The sequence below is a fragment of the Nicotiana tabacum genome, chromosome 22 (assembly GCF_000715075.1).
Source record: "Nicotiana tabacum cultivar K326 chromosome 22, ASM71507v2, whole genome shotgun sequence".
Classification (NCBI taxonomy): domain Eukaryota; kingdom Viridiplantae; phylum Streptophyta; class Magnoliopsida; order Solanales; family Solanaceae; genus Nicotiana; species Nicotiana tabacum.
The window spans coordinates 32,592,938-32,616,577 of NC_134101.1; the positions used below are offsets into that span (position 1 = coordinate 32,592,938).

Consider the following 23,640-nt stretch of genomic DNA (forward strand, 5'->3'; position numbering starts at 1 on the left):
ACTTCACTATTTAGGTGCAGAGCACTCAATTTCATCAAAGTTTATCCCTCTACACTCATTGGTAGAATCAAAAGAAAAAGAGAAAAATTGAAAGTAAGAAAAAACGTTTCTACTTACGGAAATAGTAAATAATTTTCATGAGAAAAGTAGTAAAATGTTTTATCCCATCAGATTCATAGCATACGAAGGCATTTTTGATGGAATGTTATGCTTTTCAAGGAAAACTGGAGAGGAGTGGTAACAACTCAAGAAGAAAATCATAACGTAGTAGGCGTTTGGACATAAAAATTGTAAATTTTGAAAAAAGGTAGTATTTGAAGTTAAGTTGAAAATTGTTATTTGAAATTTGAAATTATGTTTGGACATGCATTTCACTTGAAAAAATGTTGTAGTTGTGTGAGTGAGAAAATTTTTGAAAATTTGAAAAAGTGATAAAAACCGCTTTTTGGTTTTTGAAAAACTCATTTTCAAAAAAATTTCAAAAACTTGCAAAATTTTCATCGACAAAAATATTTTTGAAAAAAAAATTAATTTTTTTATGGACAAACGGGGCATTATATATCGACTCCAAAGAAAATAGTAAGACAATTAAAAGCAAGCTATTAAAATGTTCAATAATAATAGTTGAATTATAATTAATTTGTAAAATTTATTATCCTGTTCGAACATAATATTTCATTATTTTATTCTTCTTTTCTAACAATAACAATAACAAGCTCACTATAATTTCACAAGTAAAATTTGGGAAAGATAGTATGTATGCAGCCTTAGACTATCGGTTCAAGTAAAGATGAAAAAGAAGCATTAATAATAAGCGGAAAAAACAACACGAAGATAATAAGAAAATCGAAGTGAAAGAAATAATAGGTACTAATAGAAACTTAAGAATAAGAAAATACAAGACTAACACTAATTCTTGACCTACATACTCTCCTATCAATCATGTCCTCAGTAAGTTAGAGCAGTATCATATCATGTTTAATCACCTCTCCCCAATATTTCTTTGGCCTACCTCTATCTCTCTTCAGACCTACCAAGGCCAACCTTCGCACCTCCTTACTCGAGCATTTGTGTCTCTCCTCTTCACATGTCTATACCATCTTAATCTCGCTTTCCACATCCTGTCCTCCATGGGAGCCACTCCCACTTTATCCCGAATAATTTCATTACTAATTTTATTCTATTCTTCTAAACAAAGTAAAAAATGACAAACAATGTTTTTATTTCCTCCCACTTGAAAAGTAAATTTGCTTCCTTTTTCCCCTTTTTCCGCCTTAAGGAAATTGAGCATTTCATTTAACTAAAAGAGTCTTGAGAAAAATATTCTGAGAATAAAGAGAGAAAAAACACGTGCTTCAACAAGAAACACAGATTTCATTCAATCACCAAAAGTCAATATCATTATTCCCCACATCACAAATCTTATACCGAATCAAAGCACAGAACCAATAGTAGATTCTACAATCTTCCATTCTTACATGGCACAACCAACACAAATTTCACAATCCGCAGATAGCAGTCCTCAAAAAACACTTTAAATGAACTCAAAACAACCTTAGCAAAAACAATCAAGAACAAAAAGAAGAGGAAATTCAAAAAGGAAGCAACTTTCCAGTCCCTTTAATTTATCATCTGAAATGCCCACCATTGATTTGAGCAGAACACCTCTATGTGTTACCCTTTTGCCTCCTTTTCAACAAGGAACCAATATTCAATTTTCCCTTTCAAATTCATCTGTTAATTCATTTCTGTATAGTTTTAAGCCCAAACGCTTTCATTTCTTGAAACCATGTTCTTCCCTAAGGGAAACCAAGAAACAGCAGACCCTTTTGAAAACACCAAATAAATCTCCCCAGAGCTTCAGGAAGCTGCTTAATTTGAACCCCAAAAATGATGATGATGATTATGAGAGTGAGAGTGAGAGGGATAGTGGATTAGGAGATGATGATAATACTGCTATTAAAGGTACCATTTTGGCTGGTCTTTTGATTGTGGGTGTGATTGGTGGATTTGGAACTGTTGGGTACATATACAAGGACCAGATCAATGCTTTCTTGAACCAGTTTTCTGGCTTTATTGAAGGTAATTTCATATGAATTTTCCTATTAGTTTTCCACCTTTAATGGCATAGCACCAGTATTTGAACCTTGTTATATTACCATTTACTTCAACAATTCTTGTTATTGTTCCTTCTTTTTTTAATTGATAAGTAACAATATTCTTGGTATTGGTGTTGTCTTTCCCTTAGTGGTTGTGGATATTAGGTGTCGGACACTAGGCACAACAACTAAAGTTGATCGTAACAGAAAATATATATGGATTGCATGAACCAATTAAAGTCTGAAGCTTGCAAAATTCCCAAGCACATCCCATTTAGCGGATAATGGTTCAGGGTATTAAGTTCGTCTGAGCTAATGAGCTTTTTTCAGCTGGTTTTGGTGCTAACAACAATAACAATAACAAATTCAGTTTGATACTACAGTGGGGTCTTGGGAGGGTAATGTGTACACAGACATTACCCCTACATAGTAAGGGTAGAGAGCTTAGGAAAAGGTGAGAAGAAGAAGAAGGAAGAAGAAGAAGAAGAAAGATAAAAGAAAAAGAAGAAGTAGTACCAAACAGTAACAACAGGAAATACGAATAATTGAAGCGAACAAAACAACCGGACCTAATAGAGATCTAAGAATATGAAAATACAAGAGGTAAGGAAAGGGAAAATTCTCGACTACCTACTAGCCTTCTACCTTAATTCTCGACCTCCACACTCTCCTATCAATGGTAATGTCCTCAGTATGCCGAAGCAACGCCATGTCTTGCTTAGTCACCTTTTCCTAGTACTTCTTTGGCTTACCTCTACCTCTTCTCAAATCCGCCATGGACAACCTCTCACACCTCCTAATGTGCTCGAACCATCTCAGCCTCAACTCCCGCATCTTGTCCTCCACGGGGCCAGTCCCGCTTTGTCCTGAATAACTTCATTCCTGATCTTATCTCTCCTGGCATGCCCACACATACATCTCAGCATCATCATCCCTGCTACTTTCATCTTCTGGACATTGGAGTTCTTGACTGGCCAACACTCAGCCCCATTGAAAACAGAGAAGGTTCAAGATGTATATAAATACTTTCTCAAAATACTGATTGCTTGACATCTGGGATAAGCAAATGAACTTTCTTTGTAGGATACATGAAGCCCATTACGGTTATCAGAGAAGTACTAGTGTTTGAGGTGGAACACATTCTTATTTGAAGAATGTGAACAGTTACCTTAAACAGTTGTACAGTTTCAAAAGGTTGCCATCATTTAGAACAGATAAGTCATTCTGCTAATAACTGTTCAACAAAAAATTAATTTGAGTCAGGATCCTTTTAATTTTAATCCCAAACTCAAGTCCAAATCCAAGTTCATCTATGGTGAAAAATAAGTTTGTTTCCAATCTTCACATGAATGGCCAAGTATTACTAAGAGGAAACGAGTAGACTAGAGGAGGACAACCCGGTGCACAAAGCATCCCGCATTCACGCAGGGCCCGGGGAAGGGCCGCACTCCAAGGGGTTGTTGGGAATTAAACGCAGAAGGAAAGTTGAGAGAGTATTTTGAAGTCTATCAAATTGCATAAGAAAAGCTACAGTAGAAGCCTTTTAAATAGGCTTACAACCAACTGACTTAAGCTAAAAATAAGCAACTAATAAACAAAGTGGATAAAATGCTCCCACTACTTCTACCATTATCATCCAACTAAATGATCATGCTAATTAACAGAACAAGTACTAACTTTACAGATGCTAAAAACTAGGAGCTAAATAAGCTGTCACTTTGAAGCATTAATCAACAGGGGTGTGATGTATACAGCCTACCCTAATACAAGCATTAGTGCCTGTTTCCACGGTTCGAACCCGTGACCTATAGGTCAAACGAATACAACTTTACCGTTGCTCCAAGGCTCTCCCGTCAAATGAGTGGACTAACTCTTAAATATTATCCCTCATCTGCATTTCTTACTTGGGATTCTTGTAATTGAACGCATTACGAATGTTTAGTCGGGCGACTTGTTATGATAGTCAGACACCTTTCGCTGCCACTTTATAGCTCTATCTAAATCAAGGGCAAGACAATTGTAATGAGGAATGAACGTAAAGTGAAGATAGAAAGCCATTATTAGTTTGCTTAAACTGTGAAAGATCCAAAAAGATATGGAATATCTGTTATTGCATTTTGAACTTCATCGAGCATAATAGTGAAAGTGATAGTTTTTAAATACTCCTGGAAACCTGTCAATCCTGTCTGAGTTAATGGTTTCCCTGGTAGTTGAGAGTTTTGTTTTACTGAATGATGATAAGCTTCTACTTGAAAATGTTAAATGAAAACAATCATCCATTTTACTGTAGGGCTCTTGGCTTTCGAATCTTATCTTTTGTTAGCTCCAACTTTGAAGCAACAAAGACCTTAACTCTAGAATGATACACTGACCATTTTTGTATCCTATACTAGACGGTATTCTTGTCTTGGATAGAATGAGCCTATTAAGCGAATTTCTACCTTTTGCCCTCTTCCCTTTCCAACCTCCCCTTCTTGCCAAGTGTTACTGCTTGCCAATTCAAGGTTTCTATATCTTCGTTGGCCTGTTTGAAATGTTGTCTTCTTAGTGGTTTTTGGTGCTAGTTTGATTCATAATAATCTGATAATCTCTGTGTCACGACCCAAAATCCCAATCTGTCGTGATGGCGCCTATCTCGATACTAGGCAATTCGATAATCTCGATAAACCACAATTTCTCTTAAGTTTGAAAATACAATAATTTAATACAATACAAAATCCCATAAATACTGATACGAACACTCCCCAAAACCTAGTGTCACTGAGTACATGAGCATCTAATATGGATACAAATCTGGAACATAAGGTCTATAATAGTCTAAGACCAAAATACAGTAAACAAGGAGATAGGGAAAGAGAGACAAGGTCTGCGAAACACGGCATCTACCTCTGAATCTCCTGAAAATCAACTGCGCGAAATGATCAACACCCGCTATGTCCGGGAACACCTGGATCTGCACACGAAGTGCATGGTATAGTATGAGTACAACCAACTCAGCAAGTAACAATAATAACTAAGGAACTTAAGATAATGACGAGCTACACAGTTACAATTCACTTTCAGTAATTCCAGCAAAGAATATACATGCTTTCAAATCCGGCAGTTTAAGTCAAATTAATTTTTATACAGTTCAATTTCATGTAATCCGGATATAAAATCTTTCAGAGATTTCACAACAATGACGGATAGCAATCAAGTGCAATAACAAATGCAAAGCAAGAACAACCTCTCAGGCAACAGTCACTCAGTTCATCACTCGGCTCTCAGCCCTCAGCACTCACACTCAATGGGTACCCGCGCTCACTGAGAGTGTACAGACTGCGGAGGGGCTCCTACAGCCCAAGCGCCATAATCTGCACGGACAACTCACGTGCTATAATATCCTGCACGGACAACTCACGTGCCATAATATCCTTACCTCACCGACATGCCCTCGGCCTTACTAAGTCCTCAACCTTTCTAGTCTCTCGGGCTCTCAGAAATCACAAAGATCAGCCCAAACAAAGATAACATAATGCATCGACAAATATCAAGAAAGACTGAGGTATGATACGCAAGTAAAATCATGACTGGGAACAAGATAGAAATTAGCAATTAATTCAATAAGTACGTGCCCTCTGTGGGTTCCAACAGTACTATATCACATAGCCTAAGCATGATTTCTAACATGATTTATAGTCAAATTTCTTCAACACATAGAGAGCATATAGCTAACAACAAATTATTCAACTTTACAGTTTCACGGGACGGACCAAGTCACAATTCCCTCGGTGCACGCCCACACGCCCGTCACCTAGCATGTGCGTCACCTCCAAAATAATCACATGATACAAAATTCCGGGGTTTCATACCCTCAGGACCAGATTTAAAACTGTTACTTACCTCAGAGAGTGAAATTCTTTACTCTGCTATGCCTTTGCCTCGCAAATCGGCCTCCGAATGCCTCGAATCTAGTCACAAATAATTCGTTTCAGTCAATAAAATTTATTGGAATTAACTCCATAAGAAAATGCTAATTTTCCATAAAAATTCGAATTTTAGCTTAAAAATCGCCTGTGGGGCCCACGTCTCGGAACTCGACAAAAGTTACAAAATCCGAAAGCCCATTCAACCACGAGTCTAACCATACCAATTTTATCAAAATCCGACCCCAACTCGACCCTCAAATCTTCAATTTAAACTAAGAGGGTTTTCAAACTTTTCCAACTTAATTCACCAATTAAATGATAAAAACAACCATGGATTCGAACGCGACCACGGCTTCGCGAACGCGAAGCTTTACTAGCTCAGACCTTCGCGAATGCGACTGCCACCTCGCGAACGCGTAGAACAAGGACCCGGGGGTCCCCAATAGCCTCACTCCTCTTCGCGAACGCGACACCTCTCACGCGTTCGCGATGCACACACTGACCATACCTTCGCGTTCGCGTCCTCCCCTTCGCGGACACGAAGAACAAAACCTCACACTCAGAAAACACTCTTCGCGAAAAATCAGAAAAATGCAGCAGCATATAAGAGCAACCTCACCAAGGCCAAAAATGATCCGTTAATCATCCAAAACTCACCCGAGCCCCTCGGGACCTCAACCAAATATACCAACAAGTCCTAAAATATCATACGGATTTAGTCGAACCCTCAAATCACCTCAAACAACGCTAAAACCATAAATTACACCCCAATTCAAGCCTAATGAATTTTGAAATTTCTAGTTTCTACGAACGACTCCGGAACCTATCAATTCACGTCCGATTGACCTCAAATTTTGCACACAAGTCATAAATAACATAACGGAGGTATTCAAATTTTCAGAATCGGATTCCGACCCCGATATCAAAAAGTCAACCTCCGGTCAAACTTCCCAAAAATTCAACTTACGGCATTTCAAGACTAATTCCTCTACGGACCTCCAAATAATATTCCGGACACGCTCCTAAGCCCATAATCACCATACAGAGCTATTGGAATCATCAAAATTCAAATCCGAGGTCGTTTACACATAGGTCCATATCCGGTCCACTTTTCTAACTTAAATTTTCAATTATGAGACTAAGTGTCTTATTTCACTCCGAATTCCTTCCGGACCCGAACCCACTAACCCGGTAAGTCATAAAACAACTATAAAGCATAAATTGAGCAGTAAATGGGGGAATGGGGTTATAATACTCAAAATGACCGGCCGGGTCGTTACACTCTGCTCTGTAATTTAGTTTTGGATGGTCTTTTTTGAACAAAGCTGAGAGATCAAGAATGTTCTGAACTTTCATCAGTTTTATCACATGTAAAGTTTTTCTTTTAATTTTTATATAAAAGTAAATTCAGCTTGACTGAGGCTCCTCACACGGCAGGTTATGGAGCAGCTGGATACGCACTCTTCGTTGCAGTTTATGCTGGGTTAGAAGTAAGAACTATACTCTATTTTTTTGTTGGCTTAAAATCTTGCAAGAACTTCCAGCGAAGTACTTGTTAATGGCATACTGTTTTTTTGGTGTGGAAACACTAGTAACTTATTGGATGTATAATATGTTAGATGGTCCTTTCGCATCTTAAAGGTGGTGCTTGCCTAGTTTTTTTTTGGCTTAGAAGATGCTCATAGGATGCTGGCACTGTAAACTAAAATAAAGTAGCAAGATTTCATATTCTTATTATCACTGACAGGGATACCAATGTATTTTACACTTGCATTTTTGGGCTTTACTTGACCAATCTTCTAGTTCTTCCAAACATATTTAATGTCATGAGATGTCATTTTTCAGAGTTCCTACATTGAACTGACTTTCGCTGCAACGCCTTTGTAGATCCTTGCAATACCCGCTATTCCATTGACGATGTCAGCCGGTCTTTTATTCGGCTCCATAACTGGAACCATCATTGTGTCCATTAGTGGAACGGTAAGCTGTTCATTTGGTTCAATAGTGGCATGATGATGTAGAATAAGTTCTCAAAAGTTTGATATGCATTCAGGTGGCTGCTACTGTTGCGTTCTTGATTGCCAGATATTTTGCTCGTGAACGTATTCTTAAGCTGGTGGAAGGGAACAAGAAATTTCTTGCAATTGATAAAGCAATTGGAGAAAATGGTTTCAAAGTTGTTACCCTTCTCCGTTTGAGCCCTTTGCTTCCCTTTTCTCTTGGGAATTATCTATACGGGCTGACTTCGGTCAAGTTTGTGCCATATGTTTTAGGAAGGTTAACTCAGTTTTCTATGTTTACTTTTTTCTTCATCATTGGCTAATGTCAGATTTCCAATTTCGTTGTGCTTTCGACTCGTATTTCGCATAAACTACTTACTTTGCTATCTGGCTTTGGCTTTATTGGTTCAGAGAGGAAACCAAGTTACAGCAATATTATGATGTGTGCTATTTATCAATAGAATTAGCTAGCTGATTAACCGTGTTCAAACTATCTACTGAAGGATGAAAAAAGCAGTGTCAAGTTATTTACCGTTTTCTTTTTTCTCCATTTGTAAAGTGATACTGAGGTGTCAGTAACCGTCATCTTTGATCTCCCGTTGATGTTTAGAGTTCGCAAAATTTGTTGAAGAAAATTATTCTTTTATAGAACAGATCATAATCTTGTGGAAATAGCCTTTAATATACATTTCTTTATGTTGATAGAGGTATCATGTGAAGGTATTGCAATGCTCTAGCTACTGAAAAGTTGCAGCGTGCGCCAACTTCATTTAAGGCATCAAAACTTTTTGCGTAGGACTGTCTTTTAACTTGTCTGGCATGCTCTTCATCTTGATAAAATCTTATCTTTGTATATAGTTGGCTAGGAATGCTTCCTGGAACATGGGCGTACGTGAGTGCAGGTGCATTTGGCCGCGCATTTATTGTGAGTTTTCCTTTTTTTAAAAAAAATCTTGTGCTCTTAGTTGTGAATCTTGTCCCTTCTTATCGTCAGTCATGACTCTGTGATTCTATTTTCTCAATCCTGCAGTGGAAGTTGCAGATTCTTGTTAAGAGAAGTTGGCAAAGTAAATTTTGGTTGATAATAACTTTACATGGTGTTCACTTTCCAAATTATAGTAGTTTCTGTCTACTAGAAACAGTACAAACTGCTTTGTTGAATGACATAGTGCAAGTTGCAGTCTCTGTACAGACAAGGCATGTGTATGATTTATTCACGACAAGTTAACAGTAGTTGCATAATTAAGAACCAACTATTATGATTTGGTTTTAATACTCGAACGGGGAGAGGTTTTCTAATCCAGTCTGTAACTGAAGAAAACAAAAATGATGTTCTGGCCATCTGCGATCCAAACAAATTTTGACTTGTGCTATTTGGCAATGGTCTTTTTCCCTTCTGACAATGAAGTAGTTCTTCATCTGGTGCTAATTTGTGTTGGATTCAGATGTTGTAGTTCTTGGCCTTACTATTCTCCGAAATTAATACCTTTTAAGTTCTATTCAGTTGGGAAGTTTCTGATTTACATCTTAGTGTGAAAAGGAAGTAAATCATTATAAACTCACTAGATCTTACTTTTCTTGATTTCCAGCAAGAGGAATCTAAAATTGGTCTAGGAGGAGGAAACCAACAGCTATTGACCCTTGGAATAGGTTTATTGTTTACAGCAGTTGCTGCAGCCTATGTAACACGGCTTGCTAAGGTAACACAGATCATTTCCGATCCTTTTACATTATACTCGTACTGAACTTATATTCGGATACTTGCATATGTTTAAGCATGCTTTTCCTCTTCTATCTTGAAAGGACGACTGGTATGGTTGATTGTAACTTGCTTGTTCTTTGTTGAATGCAGGATGCTATGAAGGATATTGAGTAGACAGCAGAATTAGTTTTGCCTTAACCAATTAGAGTTTACGTGCTCTTTGACAACAAGCACAACTGGCTAGTGTAAGTTGAGATATACATAGTTGATAAAATCAGATAGGAAAAGTTCAATTATTTTTAACTGTATAGTTTCCTTGTTCTGATGCTTCGTATGGAAGCGCCAGTTTGCTTATTTCCTCCTTTATCTTTCTCTTTTTCCCAACCCATTTCAGTAGAAACAGAATGAACATGAATCAAGAGAAGATTTTGACCCTTTAACTGTGCTGAATGTTCTTCTTCTGTGAATAAAATGCAAGGTATTCTATGTACTACACTACTAACCACTAAGTGCAATTGTATTTGTATCCATCAGCAGAACAAGACAGATATGTTCAGATTAGTGCAATTAGATCTACATTTCTGTAGAATAATGTTATAAAAAAACGAGCAGTAATTAATTAATTATGAGGAGAGAAACTGCAGAAACTTAGAAATTAACATCACACTAGTCAAAGGGAAATGATGGCATAAGAGGAACCATATAGCTTAGATTCTTATGTTATACTCAGTTATAGCAACACAAGACATGACCAGTGAGATTTTGCTATTCCTAGTCCCTTGCTATTTCACATTGTGTCATTATTTCCCGCAAGATTGACTCTATTTTTAGTGTCGTATTCTTAGATATCTGTTATTGCACGTATCTCCATTGGCGCCCATGTCTAATTACCTTGTTGCTAACTCTGATCCTAATTTTAAGCAATAAGTAGCATCTCTTTAATTCAATGGGCAAAGTCCAATGCCATTTGTAAGTTAGATTTTAGAAGTATTCTTTTGATGTTTTCTGTGTTAAAGTTCCCCATTAGTTAAGGGCATGTATTGTTGATTTTTCTATATGGCATTAAATAATCTTGAGCTACCACTTGGTGCAGTCCAGTGCATAAGCAGAGGCGGATCCAAAATTTAAATTTTATGAGTTTAACCTTTAAAAAAATTGGTATTGAACCTATTATATTTTTAAAGTTATGGGTTCATATTTATTATTTAATGCAATTTTAGTGATTTTTATTCATAAATTTATGCTTCGTGTATACAGTCAAAATCGGGTACTATGACATTACATACGCTCCTGGTTATGTTAATGATAATAACAATAATCAATTTGAAATTGGAATGGGTGCATAATTCAACAACTTGACATTCCAGGGTATCGTTAGAAAATTTTCTCCCATAGGAATACAAAATTTGAGCTGGAAGTATATTGCGTAAAGCATTTACTGAAGGAATTTTATACGGTCTCAGTCGCCAGTGACAAAATTTACATTAAAAGGTAGGGTGCACCCGCGGCCTTTAAATTCACAAATTTATATTAAAGTTAAGGTGAACCGACCTTCAAATCCTAGGCTCACCTCTGAGCGTGAGTTCGATTAAACTGCAAAGAGATACCCCAAATAGAAGACTGCAAATTTTGTTCATGTCCTTTACAATTTTCTAAAATATTATACATCTAACTGTTTTATATATCCTCTATTTTCTAAAGATCTTTTTATATATATCTGCTAGTTGGGAGAACATCAATTTAAAATTAGAGGCATATCATCTGCTTCAAGTTGTTTAGGTCTTAATTATATCAGCAAATAATCCCTCTCTCTCTCTCTCTCTTTGTCCAAAGACTCCAAAGATACTAAAATTTTATAGTCAAAAGGAGTTGGTACATACACTTGTATAAATAAAAGACAAGCCTTATTGTAATGAAACGTTAATATTAACGATGATATAACAATAACACCAGGACATTAAGATATGAATTATAGATCTTGAGAAAGATCATCACAACCATATTCAGCTTAAGAATCAGAAATTTAAATAACCACTAGATTAAATCTCAAACGATGCGAAATCTTGGAAGAAGCTGACAAGTAATCTACATCCAGATATTATACATATGATAAACGTCATCTATGCAATTTTGTAAGCTTAACTAAATGTGTTTTTCAAAATTGAAGATTATTAATGCTGATAAATAGAATTGTTAACAATTTGCGAAAACAATTATAAGAGGGAAAACAAAAGATAGAATACTTTTTTGCATCCTCTAATACTTCCTCTACATTTCCTACAAAGTTTTTTTTTTCTTTCTTTTTCAGACGTGGATATATAATAAACCTAAGGGTAGGGGTGTACATGGGTCGGGTTGGTTCGGATTTTCTAATTACCAAACCAAACCAATTGTATCGGGTTATTAAATCTAAATACCAAACCAAACCAATAAAAGTCGGGTTTTTTAATATCGGTTTTTCTCGGATTTTTCGGATTTTCGGGTTTTTTCAGTTTTTTTTTTCATAAAGTCTTCATAGCACAAAATGTAAAATTTGTGATGCAAATATTTCTTTAATCCTCGTAAGACAGAACTATATAAGGTATTTTTCAATAAAATAACAGAAATATGAGATGAGTCATGACATTGTACTAAAATATTCAACAATAAAGATAATAAAATCGCATAAAATAAATATTATTAATAAGCCATAATGAAAACAAATATAATTTAAAATTATGACTAATAAGTACTATTATTTGCATGACTAACCACTAAAAGAAAAATAAGTTATACATTTTATCTAAATCATGAAAAAACTAAAAAATAGATATCCAACACTATTTTCATTCATAGTACGATTGAATTGAATGTCTTTTATTAGCATTAGTATTGATTTGATTTTGATTTAGGATTTATTTGAGTTATACATTTATGGATTATAAAACTTATTGGAGCATCCAAAAGTTATAAGCACAAGCTTGAAATAATACGTTAAAAGATAAAACTATAAAAAAACTTAAGAAATATTTATCAACTACACTACCATAAATATTTTTATGTATTAAATATATTTAAAACTTATATACATATAATGTCGGGTTGGTTTGGTTTCGGTTTGACTCTTTTTAATTAAAACCAAATCAAACCAAATATGGTCGAGTTTTTTTTTCCAATACCAAACCAAATCAAACCAAACCATAATCGGGTTTTTTTTCTCGGTTTGACTCAAATTATCGAGTTGGTACGGTTTGTCGGTTTCATTTGTACCCTACCTTAGAGCATACAACTTGGACAATGTGGCAAATTAAATTTTGACCATATAATCTCCTTCAAGTTGTTTAGTTCTTAATATCAACAAATAATCCTTAAGGGTAGATCTTTACTTTTAGTCACAAAGACATCAAATTTTCAAGTCAAAAGGAGTTGGTACTCTTAAAATTAAGGATAATCTAAGGATATCCCATACTGAAATGAAACGATAATCCGAGAAATGAATATATATTCACAATGATGCCAACTAATTAATTAATTATATATGACTTATGGAACCTGTGGAAATCATCACAACCATATTCAGATAATAAAAAAACAGATTAAACAAACCCAATAAATCTCAAAAAATGGAAAATCTTGGAAGAGATCCGAGAAAAAATACATCAAGATACTGTATATCTCTAAGCATCATCAATCTATTTTGATAGACCAACTGAATCTGTTTTTAAAATTGAAGATAACTGCTATTAACAATTTTTGTGAAAGATTAAGAGAGAAAACAAAAGGAACAAAAATAAAATAAAATAGGGAGCCAACTTTGAGGCAGCTTAAGAAATATAGTCTTATATTATTCTTCAATTTACTAATTTCACTTATTGTAGATAATTATATCTAATTAAATGATTGATCTAGTAGTATAATGTATACTCCCTCCGCTTCAAAAAGATTGTCTTAGTTTAACTTGATACAAACTTTAATAAATAAGGGAAGACTTTTGAGGTATACGGTCTTAAATAAGTCATAACATTTGTGTTGTTGTAAAACTTTTGAAACTTGTGGACTGAATCCTACCATAGCATTTGTGTGGTTATAAATACTTATTATTAAAAAAATATTGAAAGGTACCAATCTTTTTTAAATAGACTAATAAGGAAATAGTAACAATCTGTTTGAAACAGATGGAATATATTTTTTACACGGTCAGTGTGCAGATGATAATACTCCATTAGTGTCAATTTATCTATCTTAATTCTTTTTTTTTTTTAAATTTGTTTAAAAAGGAACGCCACTTTTTTTAGATTTAAAACGTTTTTAGTTCCATCATTTTCATTTTACACTTATGCAAGGATTGTTAAATGGAGATTAGTAGTATCAAATTAATAATAATACAGAGATTATTGTTTTTCATCAAATATTTGATTCTTTGTATTGAAAATGAGATATGCACGGTGTTGAACTGATAATGATGGGTCTGAGAAAAGACAAAGGCTAATTTTATCTTTTAATCCAAATTATATATTTCAAACCAAGATAGGTACACTACTGTTGCTAAACCATTTGCATTATGAAAAATATCCTTGTATATAATTTATAACAAACCAATAATAAAAATAGGGAAACAGGCCAAATATACCCCTCTACTTTCAGATATTGTCTATATTTAACCTCCGTTATATTATCCAGCCAAATTTACCCCTATCGTTATACTATCGGGCCAAATTTATCCCTACAATCAGCAAACTTTTAAAAATTATCCCTCAGTCCGTCAGGTGACCCGGAATCTCCCAAATCATTTTAATTAAGTTACTGATTCTTCTTCTTGGTCCACTAATATCAAAATAATTGGCATTTACATGCTCTCTGAATTGGAGAAAAAAATAAGAGAAAAAATATTAAATAATACAACAGTTAATAAACAAAATATAGTTATTTGAAAAATCTAAATTAGGTAGCTTGTCTAAATTCTAAAAGTATTTACAACATCCCAATTTTAATGAATTCGTTGCACCAAATGTATGGAGAATTTACAAGTATTAGTGATTGAAGTTGAAGTTCCTCGGAGACTTTACATTGTCGAATTCAACTTTACTTTAATCAAATGCCTACACATTGTGCACTCTTAAGTTAGTTGATCGAACTCTATACTAACCAGACAATGATAAAATATATTTAAATATAATACATGTACATACATGGTGATCGGCTGCATATAATTCACAATAAATAGACCCACTGAATTCTACCGTGTGTATATGGTTGAAAAAAAAAATTAAACCAATTCCAAACCCATCATTACAAGAAGAGAAGTGGGTGCATTGGTAATTAAAAATATTTATGAATAATTTATATAGTCTAGTAACTTTAGCATTCACATCAATAGTAATTTCTGAAAATAGTGGAACAAGAAGAACAATAAGTGATTTAAATAAAAGTAATTTGAGAGATTTTGGATTACTTAATACATCAAAGGGTAATTTTTAAATGTTTACTGTTGATGCGGGTAAATTTGGCTGGATAGTATAACGGAGGTTAAATGTAAACAAAATTCGAAAGTAAAGGAGTATATTTGGGCCTTTTCCCATAAAAATATTTCCTCGCCTTTCATCCTCAACTATATATCTTTTTCAATCAGCATGTAAAGCAAGGAATTATTTCCTTCAACTTCTAATAAGGACGACACGCCATCCATAAGAAAAAGACTGTTCACACGTTAGGGTCAGTTTCTATATATAGTATATAAGAAAACAATTTATCCATTTTGAATTGGAAATGTACAGCTGAAAAAAATTCAAAGCTAGCGTTCGTTTTCTCTTGACAATATTTCTCTTTTTCTCTTCTACTTCTGTAAATTTAGCCATGGAAAATGCAAGCTTCAATAACCTTGAAAATACAGCTGGTGGAGAAGAACCTTTTGAATTTAAGAATTTACTCTCTGAAATGTTCACATCTTACCCTAATCAAAATCCCAGCAGTTCTTCATTAATGGAAATTCCGAAAATTGCTTTTTCTTCTTCTCCTAATTCCTCTACTTCTACTAATTCTTCTTCTTCTTCGCCTAACATTATTTCATTTGGAAATCCAGACTCTAATTTTCTAGGGGATGAATTAGATTATGATATGATATCTGAAAAGGTCATAAGCCAGTCTTCATCACCAACAACATCAATGCCTAAGAGGATTTGTAGAAGTCCTTTGCAATCTCAAGATCATCTTTTGGCTGAAAGGAAACGCCGAGAAAGATTTACACAACTTTTTGCTGTCTTGGCCAAAAGTATCCCTGATCTCAAGAAGGTATTTCTAATTTCAATAAAGTCTCTCTTTATAGGTTACTAGTACAACTAGGTTTAGGGTAGTTCTCTAGTGTCACGTTTTAATAGATATATGATTCTGCAGTCAGTTCTATTTGTAAACTAAACCAATCCATGCGTACAGGGTAAAGTAATACTTATATCTTAGAACTCATGATTTATGTTATTTCATGTTCTTGATAAATTTATGGGAGCCTTGAATCAACCGTAAAGTTATCTTCATGTGATATATAGGTCACAAATTCGAGCTGTGGAAGCAGTCACTAATGCTTGTATTAGGGTAGGCTGTCCACCTCATATCACTTGAGGTGCAGCCTTTCCTTGGACCCTACATGAATTTCATGCGAGATACTTTGTGCATCAGGCTACCCTTTTCATATTCTTAATAGATTAATACTCCATTGGATCTATGTTTTGAAATTGAGGAAGTTATTCCAAGCTTATAATCTTTGAGAAAAAAATTTGGAGAGAGTGGGGCTATTCCCTTTATTTTCACTGCTTTGCCTGTTCTTTTCTTCAATGGCATACTAATGAACACAAAATAAACAAGAAATACCAACTATAACTAAAAGTAACATAGTTTACTGCTTATTTTAAATTCTACCATCTCTATGGGTATATGTTGAAAGGGAGCATTGGAGTAAAAGTAAAGCTCTCTCCGTGATCTATATTGGTCACGAGTTCGAGTCGTAGAATCAGTCACTGATACTTGCATTAGGGTAGGCTGACTACATCACACCCCCTCAGTGTGCGATCATGTGAACGCGGAATGATTCGTACATTGGGCTGGCTTTTATTTTATTTATTTTATGGGATATATGGCTAACCTAACACTTGAAGTATCTTTTGTAATATTTGCTTGATCAGTTGGACAAAGCTTCAATTCTTGAAGATTCAATCAAGTACATAGGAGAACTTCAAGGACGTGTTAGGGCTTTAGAGGAAGCTGGGACGACAAAGAGTAGAAACTTGATTGAATCAACTTCCACAGTACAAAAACAATATTCTTTTGCTGCTACTACATCTGATGACAACTCTATTCTTGCTAAGAATTTTGATGAATCCAAACCTGATCAGAATGATATCAAGGTTCAAATTCTAGATAAGAATGTACTCATAGGAATCCATTGCAGTAAAGAAATGCGGAGTATTTTCACAATAATTGCTGGAATAATGGAAAAGCTACATCTTACTATTCACCACATTAGAGTTACACCATCCAACCATATTGCTCTTCATTATATCTCCGTTCTTGCTGAGGTAATTTCTCACTGTTTATTTTGTTTGTAGCTATCAAAACGTGATTTTATATATTCCAAATTTCCAATGAAGACATTTCACTTTTATATATATTAGCCTTTCTTCGACTGACTAGGTGAGTCTTTAATTATTTTGTGGTTATGCAGATTAAACCTTTCTTATTCGAACACAGTAATATAGGCAAGGAAAAAAAAGAATTTTATATTTAAAAAAAGTAGTTTTCTAATTAACTTTTAAAGCTTTGATTTTTCTCATAGGGTATTAAGTAATCGAATATTTCTTTTGTGGAGAGTAGGGGTGTACGTAAGTCGGGTTGGTTCGGATTTTTCAATTACCAAATCAAACCAATGGTGTCGGGTTTTTAAATCTATAAACCAAACCAACAAAGTCGAGGTTTTTCGGGGGGGGGGGGGGGAGGGTTTCGAGTTTTTTTCCCAGTAAAGTCTTCACAGCACAAAATATGTAACTTGTGCTATAAATATTTCTTTAGTCCTAGTAAGAGACAATTATATAATGTATTTTACAAAAAAATAACACAATAATATGAGATAAGTCATAGCATTATACTAAAATATTCAATAACAAGGATAATAAAATTGCATAAAATAAATAATTAATTGGCATTAATAAAAATTAACATAATCTAAAAATACTATATATGCCATTTAGTTTTGTGTTGTACAGTTTTACAACTTGATAATAACATTTCTTTATTTACCCCCAAAAAATAATACTATATAGGTCATGCTGAAATAAGTACAACTAATAAGTACTATTAATTACATAACTAAGCACTAAAGAAAAAGATAAACTAAGTTATGCATTTTCATTATAAATCAATGCAAAAACTAAAAAAATAGATATTGATCCAACACTATCATCATTCCTAGTGTTGAATTGAATTTCTTTTGTTAGCATTAGTATTGATTTGAACTTTGTTTGAGTTACTACATTTATTGGCTATAAAATTTATTTACCATTCAAGAATGTTAAGTCCAAACTTGAAACAATACGTTAAAAGATAAAATTGTGAAAAAGTTTAAGAAATATTTATAAATTACATTATAATAAATATTTTTATGAAAAATTATATAAATGTACTATCAGGTTGATTTAGTTTCGGTTTGATCTTTTTTAGTTAAAATCAAACCAAACCAATTTCCAATACCAAACCAAACCACAATTGGGGATTTTTTTCTTCTGATTTGACTGGATTATCGGTTTGGTACGGTTTATCGGGTTTCTTTGTACATCCCAGTGGAAAGGCAATACTTTGTCAAATTATATTACATGATAACCAAAATGGCTTTGCTAAAGTTGTCAAGCCTCAAATGAACTACTAATATATATGACATTCAATTCGTTCTTGCAGATTGATCAAAATGTTGATATTAGAGTGCAGGATGTTGAAAACGCATTCAAGTTTGCTCTTCCTAGTACATCAAATATGCCAGGCTTGGCGGACTAATCGGACTTTCCAAACATTCTCTTATGTTCAATTTAGTTACTCTATATTCGATTTTGTTTGAAATTAGGAGAATAATTGGACCCGAATTCATGCTTTGTACTGCAGTTGCCTTTTGAGCCAAGAATGTTGTTGTACGGACATATTGTTGAGCAATAAAATTTCTTGAGCGATTAACGGTTCTTCGAGCTTCTTAGACCAATGTTATTTATAGCCTGTTTGGTTTAGCTTTAAAAAAAAAGCTTTTCTGATAATTAAAAGAATTTTATTTACTAAAGCAGTATGTACAGGGTTTAAAACAAAATTGGTGAAACTCAAAAAAGTTTTGTAAAATATTTTTTATCATCAGTACTTTCCAAAGAATGATTTTGGAAAGTAATTTTTGTTTAGCTAGCATCAATTTGTGCTTGGTTTCCAAAAGTGCTTACGAGTAAAGGCAACTATATTTTTCAGCTTTTGCTTTCCTACAAGCTTGACCAAAAGCCTCAACTATATAAATTATAAACGCTTCTTTTACATATAAAGCACTTTTAGTAGCATCAGGTTCAATATATCCTATTCAATTACTCTCTCCGTCTCATATTAGCTATCATGCTTTCTAAACATAGTTATTTCAAAATAGTTGTCATTCTAGAAGTTCAAAACAATATTTTTCCCATTTTCCTTAATAATAATAGTTCAAGATGGAGATATCACATAAATAGAATAAATATTCAATAAAGAGATATTATATCATAAGACGACGTAAATAAGGGTGAAATGTCTAACCATCCTCCTAATTAATATTTTTTAAGGGGCGTGTAAAATAGAAACATGACAGATAATTTGAGACGGAGGGAGTACGTGGGACTGGGATATCATGATGCTAATGTAACAACCTTGCTAGTATTAATATTAGCGCCAAACTTGTCTGTTATCACACTACATCAGTAGGAAGCAATAGAGATGCACCTTTTGACTTTGTCTTGTTAATAAGTTCTGTTGCCTCCCCAAGCAAGTACTCCCATTAATTGGAGGACCAACCATTTGCATCAAATACTTAATTAATGGTAGACACAGCGGCTCGGATTCTTGGTTAAGCGGCTAGGGTTTTTGGATAGGATTGATTTTTGTTGTAAAATAAGAATAGTAATTGTGGGTGTCTAGTTAATATGAAAATTACTTGGAGACCAATCCAATTTATTTAGGAGCAATCAATTACTTTGGTATCAAATTGTTTACTTCGGGGACAAAATTGATTTTTGCTCACGAATTTTCAGAAACCACTATTGTTTAGTAGTTATTAACTTCCTATAGCTATTATGCATATACATAATTACTTTTTATAGCTACTATTCAATTATTACGGTAGTATATTCGTTGTATTTTTACGCCATGTATTCATGAATAAAACAGCAAAAAGTCCTAAAATCAGGGCAGTCCAGTTGTACGCGCATGTATTCATATGTATTCGCGCCATGTATTCATGAATACAGTAGCAAAAAGCGCCTAAAATCAGGGCAGTCCAGCTGTACGCGCATGTATTCACATGTATTCGCGCTACTGTAATCATGAATACAACAATAAAAAACGTCTAAAATCAGGGCAGTCGAGCTATACGCGCATGTATTCACATGTATGCGTGCCATTTATTCATGAATTCAGTAACAAAAAGCGCCTAAAATCAGGGCAGTCCAGCTGTACGTGCATGTATTCACATGTATTCACGCTGCTGTATTCATGAATACATCAGTAAAAAGCACCTAAAATTAGGGCAGTCCAGCTGTATGCGCATGTATTCACATGTATTCATGAATACAGTAACGACAATCACCTTAAAAATAGGTATGTCCAGTTGTCTAAGAGAGAGAAAAAACATAAATAGCGTATTTCATGCCTTATTTCATTCCTCAATGATAGTATATATCACAAATACTTATTTTGCTATAAAATATAAAAGGTAGCTATCGAAAATAATATTTTAAAATAATTTTAATTTATAATAAATAAGATGTATATAGGAGGTAAAATTTCCTAAATAAAATAGGCTTCCCACCTCATTTGTAAGTAGGGGTGTACATAAACCGAGTTGGTTTGGGTTTTATCAAACTAAACCAAACCAAATATATCGTTTTGGATTGGTTCGGTTTTGTCGATTTTTTCGGGTTTCTCGAATGTTTTTATTACATGAATATTATTTCAATTTTGCTTTGTTAAAGTTGTAGATAAAGTTTTGAGAAGTGAATATGTATTTAGTAAAAATTAAAAAAAATGACAAACATATTTTCTATTAATATATTCTTATGAGAGTATTTTTTTAGAAGCACATGATAGTTATTTTCTTAGTCGTCTCACAATAATCTTGATGTACGCTATTAAGGTTAGCCGAATTTAATAATTAAACATAAAAATCAATATGAGACCTACATAGTGATATATTATATTTAATTTTAAAATTAACGAAATACCATTTTAAATTCAAACAAGATATAAGAATTAAATAGATCTTGAAAGAACAAAGAGATTGACGCATTTCATGCACTTGATAAGAAAGTGATGATACAATCCATCATTTTAAATGAATAAAAAATGGATGCACTTCAACTATTAAATATTACATCCCATGAGATGAACACCCCTATTTGTAAGACAACAAAAATTGTTTTAAGATTCTTGTCAATTGTCTTGTTTCAATTTCATTTTAATGATAACTTTCTATTATTTTATAACATTATTGGTTTGTTATTCTGTTTTCCAGAAAATGAAACAAAGATTTTTGGAAAAAGCAAATCAAACTTCTGTTTACTAAAGTACGACTAGTGCTTCTCCTAATTATCAACTCTGCCTCACTCGCCAAGCGTTATAGCCAAGTGGCATGAGTGAAAGTTTTCGACTCAATAGGTTCGAATTTAATAACCATTATGTTGGGCTAAAATGGTCCCACGAATACTTCTAAAATATGACGTAATATTATTCGTTTTGAGTCAAACTCTATGATTTTTTCAAAAAATTTCACAGATCTATACACTTTATATATAAGTTTTCAGTCAGTTCAGTTACCAATGTTAAATTTTGTTCCACACCCACAGCGTTACCTATTTTTTCCTTCTCTAATCCCCATTGCAAGGAACTTATAAAACATACTGCCTCACTCTGTCACTCACGTGCAAAATGCATAAACTAAACGAAGTTACGATCTACAGAATTCAAACATATAAACGGTAGATTCAGTGTTTCACCAAAAACAATAAAACTCCTCATCTATTTTTTCTTGAAGAAACAAATTCTGATTAATTTATATCCTTTTCAAAATCTGTCTTTAGTATCACCAAGCACCATGAATTTTATAGTACTAATTTGACCACGTTTTTTGGAATCGTTTGTCCACGTTACTATTATTCACCACCTGCTCAAAATGAAGCTTTACGCCACAACCTCAAGTACAAAATATATTGTACAATAATTTCTTGGGAAAAGAAACTTGTATTACTCCTATGTAGTGTCTATTAAATAACCTAGAAGAAAGCGTGCTTAGTTCTTAGAGATCCACATTTATAGCCTGGTTAGCCTAACTGGATAAATCAACTTATTTTGAAAAATATTTTTTCTTAAAAGTGCTTTTGAGAAAAAATATTTTTGGAGAGAAACAATTTATGTTTGACTAATTATTCTAAAAAATACTTTTGAGCAATAATTAAATTACGAATAAGGATATGAATAGATTTACTTAATAGTTAATATTATAAGTAAATAAATAATCTTAAAAATTTGTTATTACATGCAATTATTAAAGTTTTTCATTTTATTTAAGTAAAATATAAAAATAAAATTTAAAAGTACTTAATTCTTTTAATATAAACTAAATATATTAAAAATTATTCAACAAATATAAAAATATTAACCCCTAAAGTCACTCTATATTAGAAAGCTATCTTAAAAATAATAAAAAATATTTATACATTAATATTCTAAGTATTAGGTTTAACGGTTATTTTGATATATATTATATTTTGTTAAGGGTATTTTTGGTAAGAAAAAAAATCAAAACTGCTTCTTCTTCTGCTCTTGGGAAAAAAATATTTTTTACTTTTGACCTTTTGAGAAACTTGACGAAACATGCAGTCAGTCTAATCATAATAAGCTAATAATGTCCGAACCGTTAATCCCTACAAATACAATAGTTTGAGTTGCTATCAGTCTATGGCTTTTGTTGGACTTGCGTGATGTGTCAAATCATAATAAGCTAATAATATCAGAAACGTTGATCCCTGCAAATACAATAGTTTGAGTTGTCTAGTTTTCAAGATTAAATTTTATCATTTTGCTTTTTGAAAGATGTTTTAATTGAATGTGCGAAGTCTAATCAACCTTAGATTTTCTTTTAATAACATAATTTCGAGATAGTCGGGTTCATGAGATTGGTCTTTTCTCTTTCCAATTTGAATGGTTATGAAAATGTATAGAAGAAATTATGGCTTAAGTATTTTGAATCTTTTTTCCAAGGTTAGATAAAACCAGTTCTACTTAATGATCATTGACTAGCTAGCAATTTAATGAATGGATGAAAATTTGATAAACGGTGCCAAATGGCCAACTAAGCAATATATAATCAAATTTGAAGAAAATATTCTGCACAAATACTTTTAGCCGAGTTCTAGCAAAAAATATTTAAAAATATTTATTAAAAACAATAAAATAAAACTAAATGCTAATCCATTACCTTTACACCGGTCTCCTTTACCTCCAAGTTGTCCTAACCAACAACTATAAAAATAAAATATGAATTTAAGTTATATTGGTTGATGAAATAAAGATTTCTTTATTAGTGAATTTAACCTTTAATATCAGGTTAATTATAATTTTAATTACCAGATCACCAATTAATATTTATTAAAAAAGTTACATGTAATTACCTTATTAATTATGTAATTACCTAATAAGTT

General features: G+C 33.2%; 2 protein-coding genes across 2 annotated transcripts; both read left to right on the forward strand.

Annotated features, from left to right (window-relative positions):
• Positions 1–1,423: 1,423 nt before the first annotated feature.
• Positions 1,424–10,200, forward strand: LOC107760834 (uncharacterized). Its single transcript, XM_016578936.2, has 7 exons — positions 1,424–2,082; positions 7,445–7,497; positions 7,895–7,987; positions 8,061–8,284; positions 8,866–8,932; positions 9,597–9,707; positions 9,860–10,200. Exons 1-7 carry the CDS (start codon positions 1,638–1,640, stop codon positions 9,881–9,883), a joined length of 1,017 nt encoding a protein of 338 aa, XP_016434422.1. The 5' UTR covers positions 1,424–1,637; the 3' UTR covers positions 9,884–10,200.
• Positions 10,201–15,459: 5,259 nt separating this feature from the next.
• LOC107760833 (transcription factor bHLH18-like) lies at positions 15,460–18,721 on the forward strand. Its single transcript, XM_016578935.2, has 3 exons — positions 15,460–15,976; positions 16,861–17,253; positions 18,626–18,721. The coding sequence occupies exons 1-3, from the start codon at positions 15,542–15,544 to the stop codon at positions 18,719–18,721; spliced, it is 924 nt and encodes a 307-aa protein (XP_016434421.1). The 5' UTR covers positions 15,460–15,541.
• The last annotated feature ends 4,919 nt before the right edge of the window (positions 18,722–23,640 follow it).

Excerpts from the sequence above, each read along its gene's own strand:
- LOC107760833 (XM_016578935.2), top strand. The coding sequence starts at position 15,542 with ATGGAAAATGCAAGCTTCAATAACCTTGAAAATACAGCTGGTGGAGAA. Across the intron at positions 15,977-16,860 it reads GTATCCCTGATCTCAAGAAG|TTGGACAAAGCTTCAATTCT; the intron begins GTATTTCTAATT and ends TTGCTTGATCAG. Across the intron at positions 17,254-18,625 it reads ATATCTCCGTTCTTGCTGAG|ATTGATCAAAATGTTGATAT; the intron begins GTAATTTCTCAC and ends TCGTTCTTGCAG.
- LOC107760834 (XM_016578936.2), top strand. The coding sequence starts at position 1,638 with ATGCCCACCATTGATTTGAGCAGAACACCTCTATGTGTTACCCTTTTG. Across the intron at positions 7,988-8,060 it reads TTGTGTCCATTAGTGGAACG|GTGGCTGCTACTGTTGCGTT; the intron begins GTAAGCTGTTCA and ends ATATGCATTCAG. Across the intron at positions 8,933-9,596 it reads CATTTGGCCGCGCATTTATT|CAAGAGGAATCTAAAATTGG; the intron begins GTGAGTTTTCCT and ends CTTGATTTCCAG.